Genomic DNA, 19011 nt, shown 5'->3' with positions numbered 1-19011 from the left:
TTAGACATGTCTACAAATAGGAATTTTATTAAAAGACACATCCTATAATGTTTAAGGATTAGATTAATAGGCAAAGAGTAGCATTACGAATGCAGACTGATCGAATGTGACTTCATCTATTTCTAGGAGTAGTCAAAAGTAGATTAGCTCAAAACATTTCAGACGTTTAAACATCTAGCATCACTCATTTGTGCTCAGATAAACAATTAAACAAAAAAAAAATCTTAATCTTAATGCTAGGTGTAAAATAGTAAGCTTGCCAGGTGTAAAACAGTAAGTTATGTGTTTCCATCCAAAGACGCAAATCAAACTTATGTGCAAAACTGACATATCGCATAAAACATTAGCAAATAAAGCACCGTTTCCATCTAACGAGTCCTGATAAATAGGTGGCGAATATTAAAAAGAAAATATAATTTGCTGCCATAGGCAAAGCCACTGTGGGCCTATTTTATATAATAAATTAGCTGCCCCTTAGCAGACAAAGATGAAACCCAATGAAAGCATGGTGACATTTGGAGGTGCGAGACACAAATAGGGCTGCACAATATATCGTTTTAGTATCAATATCATAATGAATTTGTCTGCCTGGGGGTTGATCTGTGATTTGTATGAATCACAAGCCACGGTTCGGAACACTGACCTGCGGATTAGGCTAATACATTTTTTTGTACTTGTAGATTAATCCTAAATTTGTAACGATCGCAGTGAGATCGCCTCTTGAGTCATTTACATCACATGTATGACAGCATTTAGGCTTTCCTGTAAAATATAATGATGACGGAAAAAGTTGTGGAAGGTTATTCGGGATGTGGTGGGTTTCTTAGGTTATTAAAGGTGTTTTCTGTCAATACTTGTTTAGCCGACATTAATGCATTCAGTGTAAGCTGCACCATTAATTATTAAAAGATCAGGATCTCAACACCCACGCAACATAAATAATAAATGATGGTGATTTGCATGTTTATTAATCCTTCGAATCGCTGCATTCAAATCTGAAAACGCAAAAATCAAGAAAGAGATTCAGTCTTTAGTCTTTTAAGTTAGTTATGAAGTTACAGTCAAATAACACAGAAGTACTGGCATAACAGATTAGTTTAGAAAAAACCACTGATGTTCATGGTAAAGATTAAAATCACAGTCATATGCATTTAAAGACGCTCAAAAATAAGTTGTAGGCAGCAATTACATTATTTAACCAATAGGTGGCGACAACCAGCCATCAAAAATATGCCACTGAATAATTCTTCAAAAATGACACCTCTAGCAATGAAACATGAAGATTTATGAGTGAATATCTGAATCATTTATTGAAAATGAGACTAAAAATAAATATGGGTTGAACAAAATATAATGTTAGATTTATACATTTAGCGTTATTAGCAACAGTAGTAACAGTGAACTTTTCACATGGCTGAATATTTTACTATTTATTGTTATTCAGCTGATTATTTCTTCATTTTATTTTTAATAGAATTACAGGTTCTAAGTTCTGTTTGTTAAAACCAAAAGTGTCTTACGGTACTGTTTTTGTAATAAACGGAAAGCATTTACTTTGGTCTCCTCCCCTTTTTGGTTGATCCGAAAAATGGCCCGATCCATGACTAAAAAACCATAATGTGATCCGAACCATCACTAGCATCTGCAATAGTCACATCACAGAATGTGCAATGTTGAGTTTATATTTGGAATTTATTTAGTAAATGTGATTCCATCACAGTTCATACACATTTTTTCTTATTTAATCACAATAAATAAAACGTATATCCTACTCAACTGTTTTTTATATGGGCTGCACTGTGGCGCAGTGGGTGGCACATTCGCTTCACAGCAAGAAGGTCGCTGATTCGAGCCTCAGCTGGATCAGTTGGCCTTTCTGTGTGGAGTTTGCATGTTTTCCCTGTGTTCGTGTGGGTTTCCTTCGGGTGCTTCGGTTTTCCCAACAAGTGCAAAGACATGTGGTATAGGTGAATTGGGTAAGCTAAATTGTCCGTAGTGTATGTGTATGAATGAGTGTATATGGATGTTCCCCAGTAATGGGTTGCAGCTGGACAGGCATCTGCTGTGTAAAACATATGCTGGATAAGTTGGTGGTTCATTCCGCTGTGGCGACCCCTGATTAATAAAGGGACTAAGCCGAAAAGAAAATGATGGAATGTTTTTATGGGCATTTTCAAAATATAGAGCATCTTGACACATCTATTAAGCATCTTCTCATGCAATACTCCAAAATGCACATTCAAATAGGTGGACGGAGACAGCTAATGTCTCCAACTAAAAGAGACCAGTTCTTCTTGTTTGTTCATAATTAAAGCCTATTCTGCCCCGGGTGGGTTTGTAATAGTGAGCTGTGTGCTTTTACTGTGTGTCCTCTAGTAATGACGCTCTTTAGGAACAAGTACAAACCGGTTTAGACAGAAAAGAATCAGTTCACCTCAACAAAAATACCACAGCTCTCAGGCCAGCAGCCGTTCAACACCCAGCCAGAAAGCTACTCGAGTTCACATAAATCACAGCAGACGCCCGTAGAGAGTCACAATACTGCGGGTTATGAACACAATGATGGATAAAGGGCCCTGCTGTGTTTTCTAAAAGAGCCCCTGAAATGCACAGCTTTGTTTGATGTAATTTAAACTGAAACATGGTGGGATATAGGGTGGGGCATATTGAGTAGCCCATCCCGTTAGACAGTAGAGTTTTGCTTGTATCACAGCTCAAAAATGTAGCTTTTTTTTTTACATTTCTGGGTTTCTCAATAGCCTTATTCCAATAAATTCTACTTTTTTACCCAAATCCCTTCCCCTATGGCCCTTGAAACAGAGTGTGAAGGGGAAGGGCATCAATATTTACCCCTAAAATATGGAACAGCAGCACCTGCACACATCATCATACTGTGTGTCATCGCGATCTCTTATTACATATGATATCGAAATCACTGAAGGCAACGATATCATGTTATCATACTGATATAATGTGGCAATAAGATTGTAACTGTACCGTGCATTTACACCATGGCCATATTCATCTATGGAAACACACGAAAGCAACATTAGCAGTATAGCAGACACTGTAAAAAGCTCATTACCAACCACTAGACTTTTCTGACAGGGGATTCCAGTGTCATTGAGTGACAGTATGTTGTGGGACTACTATAAAGGAGTTATTATTAGGGATTATAGATAGCGAAGTTTAGCATTTTTAATTTTAGCATTTTTTTAAAAAGCATGATGGTAAAACATGAACGTGGTTATGAATGTATTAAAACCTGTGCTTGTTTGTTGTAAAAATGAAAAAGTTTGTTGTAATCATGACAAAAAAAAAACCAATTTGTGCATCTCCTGACTTCCAAGTGCAGCGATGCTGCTGTTGTAGATGGTGCATTCTGGGAAATTTTCACCCTTGGTTTCGAGTGTGGTCCTGAAAAATCACGGTTTCAAGGGCTATCTAGCCCCTCCCCTTAGTCCTACGCCTTCAAGCTAAAGAGAATCGGGACACCCCTACCCCTTCAAGTGAACTTGCAAAAAAAAAAAAAAAAAGGGGGGGGGGGGGGTTGGGGTTGGTAAGTGGAAGGAAAACCAGATTTACTTCACTCAAGTAGAAGAAATATTTTTACACAGTCTCAATCCCTTATCCCCTATACAGTGCACTATGTGCCATTGACCCTACAGAAATCTCTAATTGTGTGTGTAGCTCAATTTGTAATGTATTTAAAAGGATGGTTGACCCAAAATGAAAATGTACTTACTATTTACTCACCCTTCACTTGTCACAATCATGTTTGAGTTCCCTTTTTCTGTTGAACACGAAAGAAGGTATTTTGGAAAATGTCAGAAACCTGCAACCATTGACATCCATAGTGGGAAAAACAAATGCTATGGAAGTCAATGGTTACAGGTTTCCAAAACTTTTCAAAATAACTTATTTTATCTTTAACAGAAGAAAGAAACTCAAACAGGCATGTTACAAGTAAAGGGTGAGTAAACGATGGCAGAATTTTCTGTTTTGGCTGAAATATTACTTTAAATTGTGGGAATATTATCTGCGTAGGCATGTGCAAAGCATTTCGCCCCCTGGGCTTCCCGTAAAGAGAGGAGTGTTTTTTGGGATTCCTCCTCTCATTGTTATGACTAATAACCACAGAGGAATTCAGATCAACAGTGTTTTGGTTATCATTTATTATTTTCATATGCTAATGTTTAGGTCAAATATTTTAGGTTTTAGATCAGATACTAACTTATGCCATTTTAGCAGCGTCTTGTATAGGGGGCGGGACATTTCAGATACTAGTGAGTATTTGATTGGTCAGAAAATCTGATGAGAGGCTGAAGTGCAGAACAATGTCAGAAAAAAAGTGATCTACATTGGCTTGAGAGGAAAAAAACGCAATTTTTTAATGTTATTAATGCCATTTTTTAATTGTTTCAAACCACACTAGCTTATATACTGTATATGGTGAGTTCAAAAGATTGTGCAAGTGATCTGCAGAGTGCATGGCAACATCAACAGCCTGCGGTATCCAGACATTTGTGCTGCCCATTACATTACATACCACAGGAGAGGGCAAATTCTTCAGCAGGATAGCGCTCCTTCTCATACTTCAGCCTCCACATCAAAGTTCCTGAAAGCAAAGAATTTCAAGGTGCTTTGGAGGATTGGCCAGTCAAAAGACAAGAACATTATTGAGCATGTCTGGGGTAAGATGAAGGAGGAGGCATTGAAGATGAATCCAAAGAATCTGCAAGAATGCTTTCTTTGCCATTCCAGATGACTTTATTAATAAGTGATTTGAGTCATTGCAGAGATGTATGGATGCAGTCCTCCAAGCTCATGGGAGTCATACACAATATTAATTCTTTTTCCACTGCAGCATGACTTTATATTCTGTACTGTTCATTATTTCTGTTAAGTGACAAGACGTTTGTCTAATCAAAGTCAGACCTTACTGTTTAATTGAAAAAAAAATAAATAAATAAAAATCAAGGCATGATCATATTTTATTTAGGTAAAATAAGCTTAATCTAGAGGCCTTTGCCTTTCATATAAGCCTCTTTTGATGACAAATGATCAACTAGAAGTCAAGATATTATTTAGTGTTCCTAAAACCTAAATAGGTGACAAGACTTTTGCCAGGTAGAGTATATACTGTTATATACCTTATTATATGGATCAGAAGGTGGAATTGATTGCAGAATCCTTTGCTCTTCGTTTTTTTTTTTTAAACTTAACAAATCCTAGTTTATTTTCTAGTGATGTATCAAAATACAATGCCATCTTGTGCCAATGAAAGTGACTTGAACACACCTAAAGACATGACATTCATAAATAGGAACATCACAGAAAGACTTGAACACAGCAAAGAGCCAAAACGATTAAAGGAATGGTTCACCTAAAAATCAATCACTTGTTTGAGTTTCTTCTATTCTGAAAAAAGCTGAAAACCTGTAGTCATTGTTTCTATATTACACTCAAAAAACTAAATTTGCTGTTTGTTTAAACTACTTATTAAACAAACTTATTTAACCTGAGCTAAAACAACACAATTCTTGAGTTTTTAGGAGGAGAATTTAATTGTTTTAAGTTCAAATCACTTAAACTTGTTAACTTAATTCCTTCATGTTGTCCCGACACAAATCGATTGTGTAGAATCCAGCATTTTTACACTGTATTTGTTTTTCCCACTACTGTATGGAAGTTAATGGCTACAGGTTTCTAACGTTTGTTTACTTTTTTGGAATAAGAAACAGGCAAACTTAAACAGGTTTGAAACCTCTTGAGGGTGAGTAATTAATGAGTAAACTTTCATTTTGAGGTAAACCATCCCTTTTACACATTAAAACCAGCGATTTTGATTTCGTGGGTACTTCAAGAAGTACTGTGGGGTAAACGTTGCCTAAACCGAGCGTGGGAATGATTAACAGCAAGATGTGAACTGAATGTCATGTATTTCTCACACTTTCGTTTCCTTTCACAATCAGTTTAACGTCTATAAACCGCACAGGGACTCTTATGTGACATGTAATGAATCTAAACCCTCTTTTCTTGAACTTCCGAACTTCCTCTCACCGTGTCATCATGTTTGCCAGCCTAAAACTTCTTCATTTCTTCCAGGAATCACCACCGTGTTGACCATGTCCACCATCATCACGGGTGTGTCGGCCTCCATGCCGCAGGTGTCCTATGTGAAGGCGGTCGACATCTACCTGTGGGCCAGTTTCCTCTTCGTGTTCCTTTCGGTCATTGAATACGCTGCAGTAAATTACTTCACCACAGTAGAGGAGATGAAGAAACTCCAGAAAGGAAAGGTCAGGGTCCCGCGCACGTCAAAGATTAGATATATTTACTCACGCAGGTCTGGACTGAATATCCTTTTAAGCTAAGCGTCGCCCTCGTGTGGCCACTTTAAGTAAATACAAGTTCACTGGACAAGCAAAACTTTATTATAACCACAAATTCTTATAACTACAGCAACATCACCAAAACAATACCAATAATTAATAGTAATATTTTTACATTCAAATTTTCATTGATAAAATGGTTTCTGCCCAAATTCTGCAATAATAAAGATAAAAACCTTTTTATTTTATTTTATAATTTTAAGTTAGTGGTTAATAAATAATATTATGTATGTTAATATGTAATATCAGAATGTATTATGTGTTGTTCAATTAACAAACACAAAAAAATGTAATTTAATGTATTTAAAAATATATATTTTGAAGGTAATAAAAATATAAATGCATCAATATCAGAAACACATACACACACACACACACACACACACACACACACACACACACACACACACACACCCCTGAATTAGTAGCCCCCCTGTATATTTTTTCTATCATTTTCTTCTTTGAGTAAGATTTTTTCAACACATTTCTAAACATAATAGTTTTAATAACTCATTTCTAATTACTGATTTATTTGATCTTTGCCATGATGACAGTAAATAATATTTGACTAGATATTTATCAAGACTCTTCTCTACAGCTTAAAGTGACATTTAAAGGCTTAACTAGGTTAATTAGGTTAACTAGGCAGGTTAGGGGAATCAGGCAAGTTATTGTATAACGATGGTTTGTTCTGTAGACAGTCGAAAACAATTTGCTTAAAGGGGCTAATAATTTTGACCTTAAAATGGTTTTTATAAAATTTAAAACTGCTTTTATTCTAGCCGAAATAAAACAAATAAGATTTTCTCCAGAAGAAAAAAAAATATTATCAGACATACTGTGAACATTTCTTTGCTCTTTTAAACATCATTTGGGAAATATTTAAAAAAGAATAAAAAGACAAAGGGGGGCTAATAATATTGACTTCAACTGTATATATTTATATATCTTTGTAACTGCCAAAATACTACTACTACAACTACTACTACTAATAAAAATAATAATAATAATAATAATAATTACAACTTTAATTAATAAAAAATATAAATACACTGCAAAAAATTTTTGTTTTGTTTCTTGTCCAAATATATAAATATTATTGAATAAATCAGCAGTTTGTAGATAAGTAAAAATATAGTTTTGTTTTGAGAAATAATAAATCAAAATTAACAGATTTTTCCTTAAAATTAGCAAAATAATCTGTCAGTGGGGTAATCAAAATAATTAGAATTTTTTATTATATTTTTTCACAGTATTTTCAATAATATTTTCTATAGTATTCTTATTTGTTTTATTACAGCTAGAATAAAGGCAGTTTTTAATTTTAAAAAAATTAAATATTAGGTTACTAGTAATGATAATTAGCCCTCTTAAGTAGGCTTATATTTTTTCGGTTGTCTATACAGAACAAACCACTTTTATACAATTACTTAACTACCCTAACTCGCCTAGTTCACCTAGGGCATTTAGGGCATAGGGCATTTCTGGAGCTAGTGTTTCTTTCTATACACTTCCGGTGGAAGGTTAATGTGACTTTTTCCCATTTTATACCGTTCCTTTAACAGCATCGATGTTGTAATGTAATTAAAATACAATCAGTTTAATAGACTTTGGCATTCATTTAGTTGCTCAAGCATAAAAACGAGACAAAAAGCCATTTACTAGCACGTGCCCATCAGGATCGGCAGGCTAGCGCAGAAGCTCCATTGAATATACTGGAGTAAAATAAATGTTCATATTTTAAAGACATCGTGGGGAAAAATATAATTTGATGCAGTGCTTCTTGTACAATTTGAGGCTCTCTTTATATCGTATATCATTTAGGCAGTGGAGATTGCTGACAAATAAGAATTTTAGCATACTTCCGCATTTACCCTATTAACCTAGTTAAGCCTTTAAATTGGACTTTAAGCTGAATGGTGTCTTGAAAAATATCTAGTAAAATTTAATAAACTGTAATCATGGCAAAGATAAAAGCCATCAAATATTAGAAATGTGTTATTAAAACTATTATGTTCAAAAATGTGTTGAAAAAATCAAGAAAGAGATATTCAGGAGGGCTAATAATTCTGACTCCAACTGTATATTTACTAGCTGTCTTTCTTCTTGTTCCCAAAACAGCTTCCAGTTTCCTACGACGCGACTCAGGCAATGGCGTACGACGGCTGTTTTCACGACGACATCGACGCGTCGCCGTTCCCTGAACTGCCGACCACGCCGAGCACCACGCGCACCATTCCGGCCAGAGCCTCATCCACCGAGCCGCCGCCGACCGAGGGCACGAGACTCTGGAAGAAGCGCTCGGTCGGCAAAAACATCCGCTTCATCATGAGCAACAGCTACATGATCGACTCCTACTCCAGAATCCTCTTTCCACTGGCCTATCTGCTCTTCAACATCATCTACTGGTGCATCTACTCCTGAAGATGCGCTGTTGGGGACAAAATGAGCACAAGTGACCTGAAAAAGTGGACAATGTTGCTGAAAGGATTCAGATGGATGTGTGGTTCATACACCTACACAAGACGCCTCTTAAATATTCTGTATGCGTATAGGCCTACTTCCAAAACACATTAAAAATGTTTAGCTCATTCAACGATATAGCTATAGAAAAAAGAGAGAGCGCTTGACAGTTCTGTGGATTTACTGGATTTATATTGATTAGGTAGTAAAATGGTTATATTTGTTTTATTCTATGTATACTCTGATAACATTTCTTTCAAATTTGTAAATAAAAATGTAGTCATTTAGTGAGGTTTTTTATTTCAGAAAATGGAAATTGGTCAGAATAACTCATAAAAAATCAGAGAGGTGGAAATGTATGCAAATTACATGTATGACAGTACATGGTTGGATTTACATAAATGTGTCATATTGTATAGGGGGATTACAAACCTACATCACACATGATGTCACATGAGTTCAACCGCGCATACCGGTTGCAAAAAAAGACCAGTGACAATAGCAAACATGTTGTGATGTGCGTTAGGATGCCAAAATAAAAAGACAAAAATAGAAAACTTAAATTTTACCGTACACCACACTGCTTTTAATGCCAACCGCAGACGTCTGGCTAACAGCCATCAGAAGAGCTGAATGGAGTGAGGACCTAATTAATAATGCTTGACTCTGCAGTTCTTATAGTATATCAGGTAAGTTCACGCTATGCTGAATTATACACATTACTCGTGTTTGATTGCAGCAATGATTTCAGCAAAAACAGTTCAATATGATGAATTAAATTGCGGACACTGAATGCTTAGAATGAAATGTAAAAATGTAAGTTCACATACCCTGCCGTACAGGTGCAGTTCGCTGTCAGAATGCTGTGGTTTTACTTGTTGATGATTACCCTGGCCTTGTATAGCTCCGTCTTCTTTCCTTGTCTTTGGCTAGGCAGAACCTCGGTTTTAGCACTACAAAGTTTTGAATCTGGTGATCATGGAGCATTATTTCTTGCACATGACCAAACATAACAAAATTGTAGGCGTCCAAAGACTTGTGGGCCTTTAACTTCTCTCTTGTGAAATCACTTGGAGTTTCAATGAGATAGTTGTATATTTGGGGCTGGATGCTTGGCCATTTCGTCTTATCCACTATCCATTGGGAGGGTGTTATCACAAATGAACCTGTCAGACGAACGCCGCTCACTTTAATGTTAATTTTGCAGAATAACTGCTTATCACTGGGTGACAAGCTGTTATAATACACTGAAAGCATTGTGTAAATAATATATATAATATGTAATCAATATAACTTATTTCTAAGACAACAACAAACTCTGTACCACATTGGATGTCATTCCCTTGCTGTAAATGCTAGCGCTCCCGTATTTTTTCTGCAACCTCGATGCGCACGCATCCTGAATGTTTACAAACCGGTAATTCGCCTATAGACAACACATATTTCATATATTGCAAAAATGTCCATTTACATATATATTGCTTCGACCATTAGAATTTTAAATATGTACATATATATTCAAGCATATTTATTATTTAGTATATATATAACATTTTTCCTTATCGCAAACACAAGGTAGTGTTTGTGTTGCTTTAGCTTTTTCGGGGTTAATTTTCTCCCGATTGCAACAGAGAAATACTAGGAAATCTCTGTAAACTGATGACATTTCATGCCATTCAGCCTTATAATCTTAAAATGTCAGCAAAATCACCTGTTTAGTCATCACTTTAGACAATACGCTAGAGAATCATTCAAATACTAGCTCTACAGTGATGTTGGTAAAGTAGCAACAGCTTCTGTTTTGACGTCAGCTGCAGATGATAGGAAATGGAGGAAGAAAGTAGCTACAAAATTTTTTTAAGCCTCATTCACACAATAAGAAACTCTCAGCGGCAAAGCGACAAGCAACTGTCCATTACAACGTAGAGTAAGCAACTTCCGGCGACCTCCGTCTACGCCAGCAACAGCGACTGTTGTTGACCAGGTGGGTGTGTTGAGCGACACGACAAAGTTCAAAATTCTTTAACTTTATGCAAATGAAGAGCAACTTTCTTAAGAGACAGCCAATAGGAGCACCAGTAGAGCTCACGTGATCCCCTCTCAGCTGGCTCAGAGGCCGGTTGTATTCTCCGTGCTGTAGACTTACATAGACCTGTGTTTGCAGCAGGTCGCCATCCATCTACAAAGTTGCTGCTAGTGTGAATGAGGCATTCTTTTTTATATACACGATTATGCCGTCAAACTGTTGTATAAACGCAATATCACACTCGTAGCAGTTCGATATGACTGTATATCATCACTGGTGGGACACTAAGGCAACGCACGCCTCCCACCAGTGCCATATTGCACTGCTACTCATGTGATTTTGCTCATATATATATATATATATATATAATTGCGTGTTTGTATATTTAATGCGGTTAATTTGTGTGTATATTATATAGATAACACATATGTACATATTCCAATGGGTGGAAAAAGTTAATGGCCTTTTGTGCAATATTTGGAAATATATGATGCGTATTTGACATATTTTATGAGAAGGGTCTAGCTGCAGACTTGGTGCAGATGCATTCTGAGCTGCATCCAATGCTTTTTAATGTGCTTACCTTACCCTACCCCTCACAGTCACGTCACTAGCTCCATTGAGTGCATTGTGTCTGACATTGCATCTCTGTGTGATGCACTCTCAGCTTGCATCATAAAGGCTGAATCCAGATACTATTGCATTTTATTAGGTGAAATCCAAATATGTACTTGGATGTCATATAAATAATTAGCTTATATCGCCATATGTCAGATTTCTAGATGGGAAGAAGTGTTATGTTTTGTTGGGGGCACTAAATATTGATTTCTTAACTCTTCTTATGTTTTTAACTCTTCTTAACTCTTCATCAAACATGGCATTTTAGCATGCACTGGGACGGTTTGCTGCCGAGTGTGACGCGGCTGGGATGAGAAACAGCACCATCAAGTCCAAGGCCATGGTGCTCCATTAAAAAAAGGTGGCTTGCCATCTCCAGGTTGGAAGAAAGTCCTTACCCCAGGTGGAGAATTCACGTATCTTGGGGTTTTATTCATGAGTAAGGGAAGGATGGAACGTGAGATTGACAGGCAGATCAGTGCAGCAGTAATGTGGTCAATGTACCGGTCCGTTGTGGTAAAGAAGAAGCTGTGTTTAAAGGAAAAGCTCTCAATTCACAGGTCAATCTACATTCCTACACTCCTTCTCACCTATGGTCATGAGCTAAAGATGACATTTTACTCAAGCGCATATCTATAAATCATAAATGCAGAAAAGTTTTCGAGTGGTTAATTTTTCTGTACACTATAAACACATTCTTACCTCTCTTGTAAGGGTTCTCATGATATCCATCCACCACGCCAGGATTCATCTTGTAGATTAAACTAAAATTGGGCCTTTCCTAAAACAACCTCCTTTCTTAAGTTAAAAAAAATATCCAAACATTGAAAATTTGTGGGCAGCATAGTGGAGCAGTGGGTAGGAACAACCACCTCACAGCAAGAAGGCCGCTGGTTCGAGCCCCGGCTGGGACAGTTGGCATTTCTGTGTGGAGTTTGCATGTTCTCCCCGTGTTGGCCTGGGTTTCCTCCAAGTGCTCCGGTTTCCACAACATGTGGTACAGGTGAATTGGGTAAGCTAAATTGTCTGTAGAGTATGAGTGTGTATGGATGTTTCCCAGTAATGGGTTGCAGCTGGAAGGGCATCCACTCGTACCTGTCAACCCTCCCGTTTTTCCAGGGATTGTCCCATATTTTACAGTTCTAATCCGCTATCATCCCGTAAAAGTATTTTCCTGTATTTCTCCCATATTAAGTCTTTCTCTGAAGGGTGGCAAATAAACATTAAAAAACCGAACCTCCCTATACGCAACCTATACCGCCGGACCACCAGGGGCCGCCCCTTGCTCTCAAATAAATAAATAAATATAAAAACGGCGGGATTCCCTTTCCTTTTCATAACAGGTGCCGTCTCCTCTTCATATGCAATCCTCAAAACAGTCATATAGCGGTGCATGACTGTCAGCTGACGTGCTTCATAGTGATCAATAGACGCTGTTTCCCAAACAAATTCTGTATACGCGATTTGAAGCGGAGCGAAAGTCTGGATTTCGGGTGCGTGTTTGAACAGACATATACATATAATTAATAATATTATCTAAAGATGTCGATCTTGGTGGTGGGTTTTTTCAAACACAACTACTTTCGTCCTAAATGAGCATAAAAAGTTAGGAAAGCAATCGAAAGCTTTCATTATAACGTTAGATCTGTGCATTTCTAAAGTGACACCTGTTATTTAATGTAATAAAAAGAAAATAATCTAAATAAATACGAGATTCATTCGTTGCTCCTTAATCAGAATGTGTAAGTTTTAGTGAAGAAACGGCTAATGAGATTTGATAGCTTGAATCTATTTCATTATAATAGCTATTCATTTTAATAAGCTGAACTGTTTGCTAATGTATTTGCTGCTAATGTAACTATTTACTTTTTCTTTTGTAAATAATAACAATAAAACATATTACTGACTATTTAACTGTTTGTTTTTTAAGGAGGGGGGGGGGTGTTGTCGAGGGAATGCCTTATTATGGTGGGCATATCCCTTATTTTCACATCCCAATGTTGACAGGTATGCATCCGCTGCGTAAAACATTTGCTGGATAAGTTGGTGGTTCACTCCGCTGTGGTGACCCCAGATTAATAAAGAGACTAAACCGAAAAGAAAATGAATGAATGAATGATAAATTGGCAGCAGCCAATCAGAACGGAGCTTGTGCTTTTATACAATAGTGAGAAACATACATTATTAGTGGATATCATTGTGCCAGTAATAGAAATGACCTGCTTTATGATTCCTAAACATTCACAATGAATCCACTATAATATGTTAGAGTCAGTGTGTGTGTGTGTGTGAAACTGAATGCATAAGTGTGTTTGTATAAAATAGCATCAGCCAGGCACTCTTCAACATCTATGTCTTTTGTTATACTCATAATTGTACATTTTATTCTTTTGAAAAGCTATGGAAATACAAAAATAAAATACTTATTACAACATACATGACCTGAATGTTCCAGACTCTCATGGGATAAATAAAAAATAATCCAGTCAATTAACCATAGCAATATATACAGTATAATATAATATACACACAATTAAGCCAATCCTAAATGCTCACAGAAAAATGACTGACCCTAAACCAGCAGAAATGTTCTTTTCGTTGTTTGGTTTAGCATGGACCCTTTTCACATTTCCGGGTTTCTCAGTAGCGGAAGTCGTCATAGTTGGGGAAACTAAGAGCGCAGTGAATGGGAAAGTACAACAAATATAGTTTTTACAATCCTATTTGCAGGAATAATAAAATAAAACCTCCACGATGGTGTTATCAAGACTTTTAGAAAAAGGAAAACAATAGTGTGAGACTGATAACGGCAGCCACAGGAGAGAATAACGTCAAATTTACCCATAAACGCTACATTAGAAACACCTCGCACAGAGCCGTTAATTGTTTTTTGTAATTTGCTGCAAAGATGATATACTACATGCATAAATGCATATAAATGTACATACGCTTTGTACAAACGTGCCATAACAGTCTTGTGAAAAGGGTCCATTGCTGTGGCAGCTTCATTATTCATCTGCATTGATTAAAGTGCACCATTTGAAGAATCATATCTGTTGTATATACAGTACAACAAGCAATACTTTATGTAACTTAAAATGTCAGTGAAATACAGTGATGCAGTAGACCATAACACACACACACACACACACTCACACTGGTTTTCATCTGTATGACCTTTGACCTCTGTGATTTTGATTGTTGAGCTCATTTAAAATGACATCTGAGTTTGAGCTGGGGTCTTCTGTTTCAGTTATTATCCTGTCGTCCATCGGGTTTCCTGCAATCACAGAGAGTAGAAACGTAAAGTTTAGCTTCTTGCACAGACTGATCGGTTTGTTTCGAACGAGCTCAATGTTTTACCTGTTGCACAAGACAAATTGTACAAACTCTGGGTGGCAGAGGAAGCTTTGAGTTGACAAAACCAAACAAATGTAACCTGGATGACAATCTTTCAACCCTCTTGTTTTTCCTGGCAGTCTCCTGTATTTTACAATTCTATCCCTCTATGGTATTTTCCATTTTTTTCAATCTTTCTATGAAGGGTGGCAATAAACATTAAAGAGAAGATCCTCCCTATATGCAACCCATACCGTCGAACCACCAGGGGACGCTCCTTGCTCTTAAATGTTAATCTGCTCAGCTTTCATTTTATTTAGGCATGAAAACACGTTAAAAATGGGGGGATTCCCTTCCTTTCCATTACAGGTGTCGTTGCCCCTCCTATAATCCTCAAAACAGTCAGTTCATGTAGCGGTGCGTAACTGTCAGACGTGCTTCATAGTGGTAAATAGACGCTGCTTCCCAAACAGATTTTGTACACGTCATTTGAAGTGGAGCGAAAGTGGACACTCTGGGGTTTGGGTGCGTACAGACATATATACATAATTAAGGATGATAATAATAATAATAATAATAATAATAATAAAATCTAAACATGTCAGTCTTGGTGGGTTTTCTTTTAAACACAACATATTCTGCCTTTTGTTGGAAAGGATGTTGACAGGTATGCCTGCATGTGGTTTCACAATGCTTGATATCATAATGCTTTTGTATTTCAGAGTTAAAGGAACACTCCACGGTTTTTGGAAATAGTTTTATTTTGCAACTCCCTTAGTATTAAACAGCTGAGTTTTATAATGAATCTATGAATCTATTCAGCCCATCTACGGGTCTGGCAGGAGCACTTTTAGCTTAGACTTTATAGCTTAGACCATTAGCATTTCGCTCCCAAAAATAGTTTTTTTGGAAAATGTTGCTCTTGCTGTGAGGTGACAGTGCTAACCACTGAGCCACCATGTAACCCTTCAGAATTTTTATAATGTATTAAAACTGACAGAAATTGAAAAGTTCCTATTTTCCAGGCTGATATAGCTAGGAACTATACTCTTATCCTGACATAATAATCAAGGAATTTTTGCTGTCGTACCATGGCTACAGCAGGCGCAAAGATATTATGCAACACCTGAAAATAGTCCACAGTTAGGTAACTACGGCAATAGTGCTGCGTAATATTACTGCGTCTGTTGCATGGTAATAAACAAACACAAAAAATAAATTAATTAATTAAAAATAATAATAATAATAAATAAATAAATAAACAAAAAATAAATAAATAAACAAACACAAAATTATAAGTGGGTTGCCAAGTCCACACGTTTCCAGCATAATTGGTCTACTTTTAACCACTTGCCATGGGTTGTTTTTTCCATGAGTTAAAGGTTTGACATTTTGCATCGATTATATTTAGCTGAAATGTTGGAATAATTTACTCGACAGAATTTATATTTTACAAATGATAAAACTGTGCAAGGTTGAGGAAACAGAGTAAGCTCAATTTTTGAGGCTCTAGAGGAGAGCGTGTGCAACTGTTTCTGTCTACATGGTAAAATAACAACTTAAGGGTGCAGTATGTAGTGGTTGAACTAGGCATTGCAGTCCAAATTCAAAATAATGAAGAGAGTTTTATTTCATTAGCTTAGCATAAATAATTGAATATGATTAGCCGATTAGCATCTTGCTAAATTTCTTATTAAAAAACATAATTATTTTGTAGTTTTATCATGTACTAAGACTGATAGAAATTGAAAAGTTTCTATTTTCCAGGCCGATATGGCTAGGAACTATACTCTTATCCTGGCGTAATAATCAATTGAATTTGCTGTCCTACCATGGCTGCAGCAGGTTCACTGACATTACGCACCACCTGAAAATAGTCCCCAGCTTAGTAACTATGGTACTGTAACAGTGCTGCATAATATTACTGCACCTGCTGCATGGTAATAAACAAACACAAGATTATATGAATGGTTGCCAAGTCCACACTTTTCCAGCATAATTGGTCTACTTTTAACCACTTGCCATGGGTTGTTTTCTCATGAGTTAAAGGTTTGGCATATTGCATCAACTATATTTAGATGAAATGGTAGCATTTAAATATTTCACTTTACAGAATTTATATTCTACCAATAATAAAAACTGAGAAAGGTTAATGAAACCGAGTAATCACACTTTTTTGAGGCTCTAGAGGAGAGTGTGTGCAACTGTTTACATGGTAAAATAACAACTTAAGGGTGCAGTTTGTAGTAGTTGAACTAGGTATTGCAGTTCAAAATAATGGAGAGAGTCTTAATAATTCAAAATAATTCAAAATAATGGAGAGAGTTTTATTTAATTTCTGGGGCTGCTAATGTCATACTGGGGCACTAGATTAGGGGGCACTACTGATGGATTTGTCCTGCATTTACTTTACATTTATAGTTTTGATTGCCTAAAGCGTTATTTTGTTGTGAAAACCTGGCAACCCTGATTATCAGCTTGTCTATCAGGTAATACTCACCAATGCCAAAGGGCATTTCAGATGCCAGACTGTCACGGTTCAGGAAAGATGAGCTTGAATGATTTGAATTCGACGAACGCAATGAAGACATCTTTCTCTTGGAAGCTTTGTTTATTTTCTGAGTTGCTGTGCGACTCCATTCTGTTGCGTCAGAAGTCGGTAATTAGATAAACATCCCACACAAAAGCAAGCCAGACTCATGCATGAACTAACAAAGGCCTCATACCTGAGTTTTCTGCCAGTCTCAGTTTGCCACAACACAGGTATGTCCTCCACTGTCGTCTGACGTTTTCTTTCATGGCACAGTGGAACACAAAGATGAAGAATCCTGCGGGGACATTCAAGTGTCAACATTCCTTCCGAACGCTAAAAATAAACACTGACTTGATGATATCGAACAAAGGAGTCGTGACACTGGATTGAACTACATGATAATAATTACTGCAGCAAAATAACACTACAGCTCTGACAAAAGAGCAATGCTGTTTTCTTTGCACTGAAATAATAATTAAAAAATGCTTTCTTAGAATTGGAGGTATTCAAACATATGGAGCAATTAAAAGTTTTACAAATAATCTTAATACTTTTACTCAACCAAAACATGATAAAACCTCTTTCACATTAAATATAAATAAGATTAGACTAGATTAGATTAGATTAGATTAGATTAGATTAAACTTTATTGCCATTACTCAAGCACAAGTACAAGGCAATGAAATGCAGTTTAGGTCTAACTAGGAGTGCAAGTACGGTATATATGTATAAGTTATACCTATTAATATGCTTTTAATATTCAAAATATTCAAATTCAAAACCTTATTAAAAATGGTAAGAGTATGGGAGATTAAATTAAATTAAATTAAAAATAAATTGTAATAATGTTGTGGGACCATCTAAAAAAGCATTAACATATTTTTAACATTAACATATTAGTATGTGAAAAAAATATATATTTAAAGAATTAAAAAAAAAAACTGGCTTATTTTTATTTTTCTGTGCTTAAGCCAAAGCAGTAGAATTTAATACAAAAACAAATCAGTTTATTAATTGATTAATTGAATATAACTAAATAAATTAAGTAATAATTAACATTAGATATTTATTCATTCATTAATAATTAAAATATTCATTGTAGGTCGTCTCTTGACAGATATATAAGCCTAAAGAAGATAAATATTTTAAAACGAATTTAGATAAATTTGTATTCAAGTATTGTATTATTTTTAATATTGCAGTCTTGTATTATCCTCCCAAATTTACTATTGATTTTAATCATCAGATTAACTCGTATATTTACCATCAAAAGTAAAGAAGAATTTAATATTTTGATTTCAATAACACTTTTTAATAACTTTACATAACTAGACAAATAGATTGCAATAACACCATGTCATATGCCCCAAAAATGTTCCACACAATTCCTTCATGTTGTCCCAACACAAATCGATTAAGTTAACTTAATCCGTTTTACAAATTTAAGTGGGTTGAACATAAAGCAATTAAGTTGTCCAAAAAAGCTTAAGAATTGTGCTGTTTCAATTCATTTTAAATAAGTAGTTTGAACAAGCAACAAAAATATGACATAACCATATGATTTGGTTTAAAAGGTTGTTAAAATATGTTGTTTCAGAATACTCTCTCACCCTCCCAAAACATCTCCAACAAGCCCT

The 19011-nt window shown here is 35.9% G+C and overlaps 2 protein-coding genes across 4 annotated transcripts in view; one reads left to right on the top strand and one right to left on the bottom strand.

Annotated features, from left to right (window-relative positions):
- The window catches only part of gabrr3a (gamma-aminobutyric acid type A receptor subunit rho3a), a 39283-nt gene extending 30200 nt beyond the window's left edge, over nucleotides 1–9083 (top strand). For both annotated transcript variants that reach the window (XM_056466696.1, XM_056466695.1), the window contains 2 exons: nucleotides 6109–6302; nucleotides 8517–9083. In XM_056466696.1, coding sequence (XP_056322671.1) covers nucleotides 6109–6302; nucleotides 8517–8819 — 497 coding nt within the window. In that variant the 3' untranslated portion in view covers nucleotides 8820–9083. The remainder of the gene's footprint in view (nucleotides 1–6108; nucleotides 6303–8516) is intronic.
- Nucleotides 9084–13864: 4781 nt separating this feature from the next.
- LOC130236440 (adhesion G-protein coupled receptor G2) overlaps nucleotides 13865–19011 on the bottom strand; it is a 40052-nt gene continuing 34905 nt past the window's right edge. For both annotated transcript variants that reach the window (XM_056467144.1, XM_056467145.1), the window contains exons 34-36: nucleotides 17568–17669; nucleotides 17342–17482; nucleotides 13865–14782 (exon numbers count right to left, since the gene is read on the bottom strand). In XM_056467144.1, coding sequence (XP_056323119.1) covers nucleotides 14667–14782; nucleotides 17342–17482; nucleotides 17568–17669 — 359 coding nt within the window. In that variant the 3' untranslated portion in view covers nucleotides 13865–14666. The remainder of the gene's footprint in view (nucleotides 14783–17341; nucleotides 17483–17567; nucleotides 17670–19011) is intronic.

This window comes from Danio aesculapii, chromosome 10 (genome assembly GCF_903798145.1).
Source record: "Danio aesculapii chromosome 10, fDanAes4.1, whole genome shotgun sequence".
Classification (NCBI taxonomy): Eukaryota; Metazoa; Chordata; class Actinopteri; order Cypriniformes; family Danionidae; genus Danio; species Danio aesculapii.
Note: the sequence above shows the minus strand (reverse complement) of the source record. Positions and strands in the feature narration are given on the sequence as shown.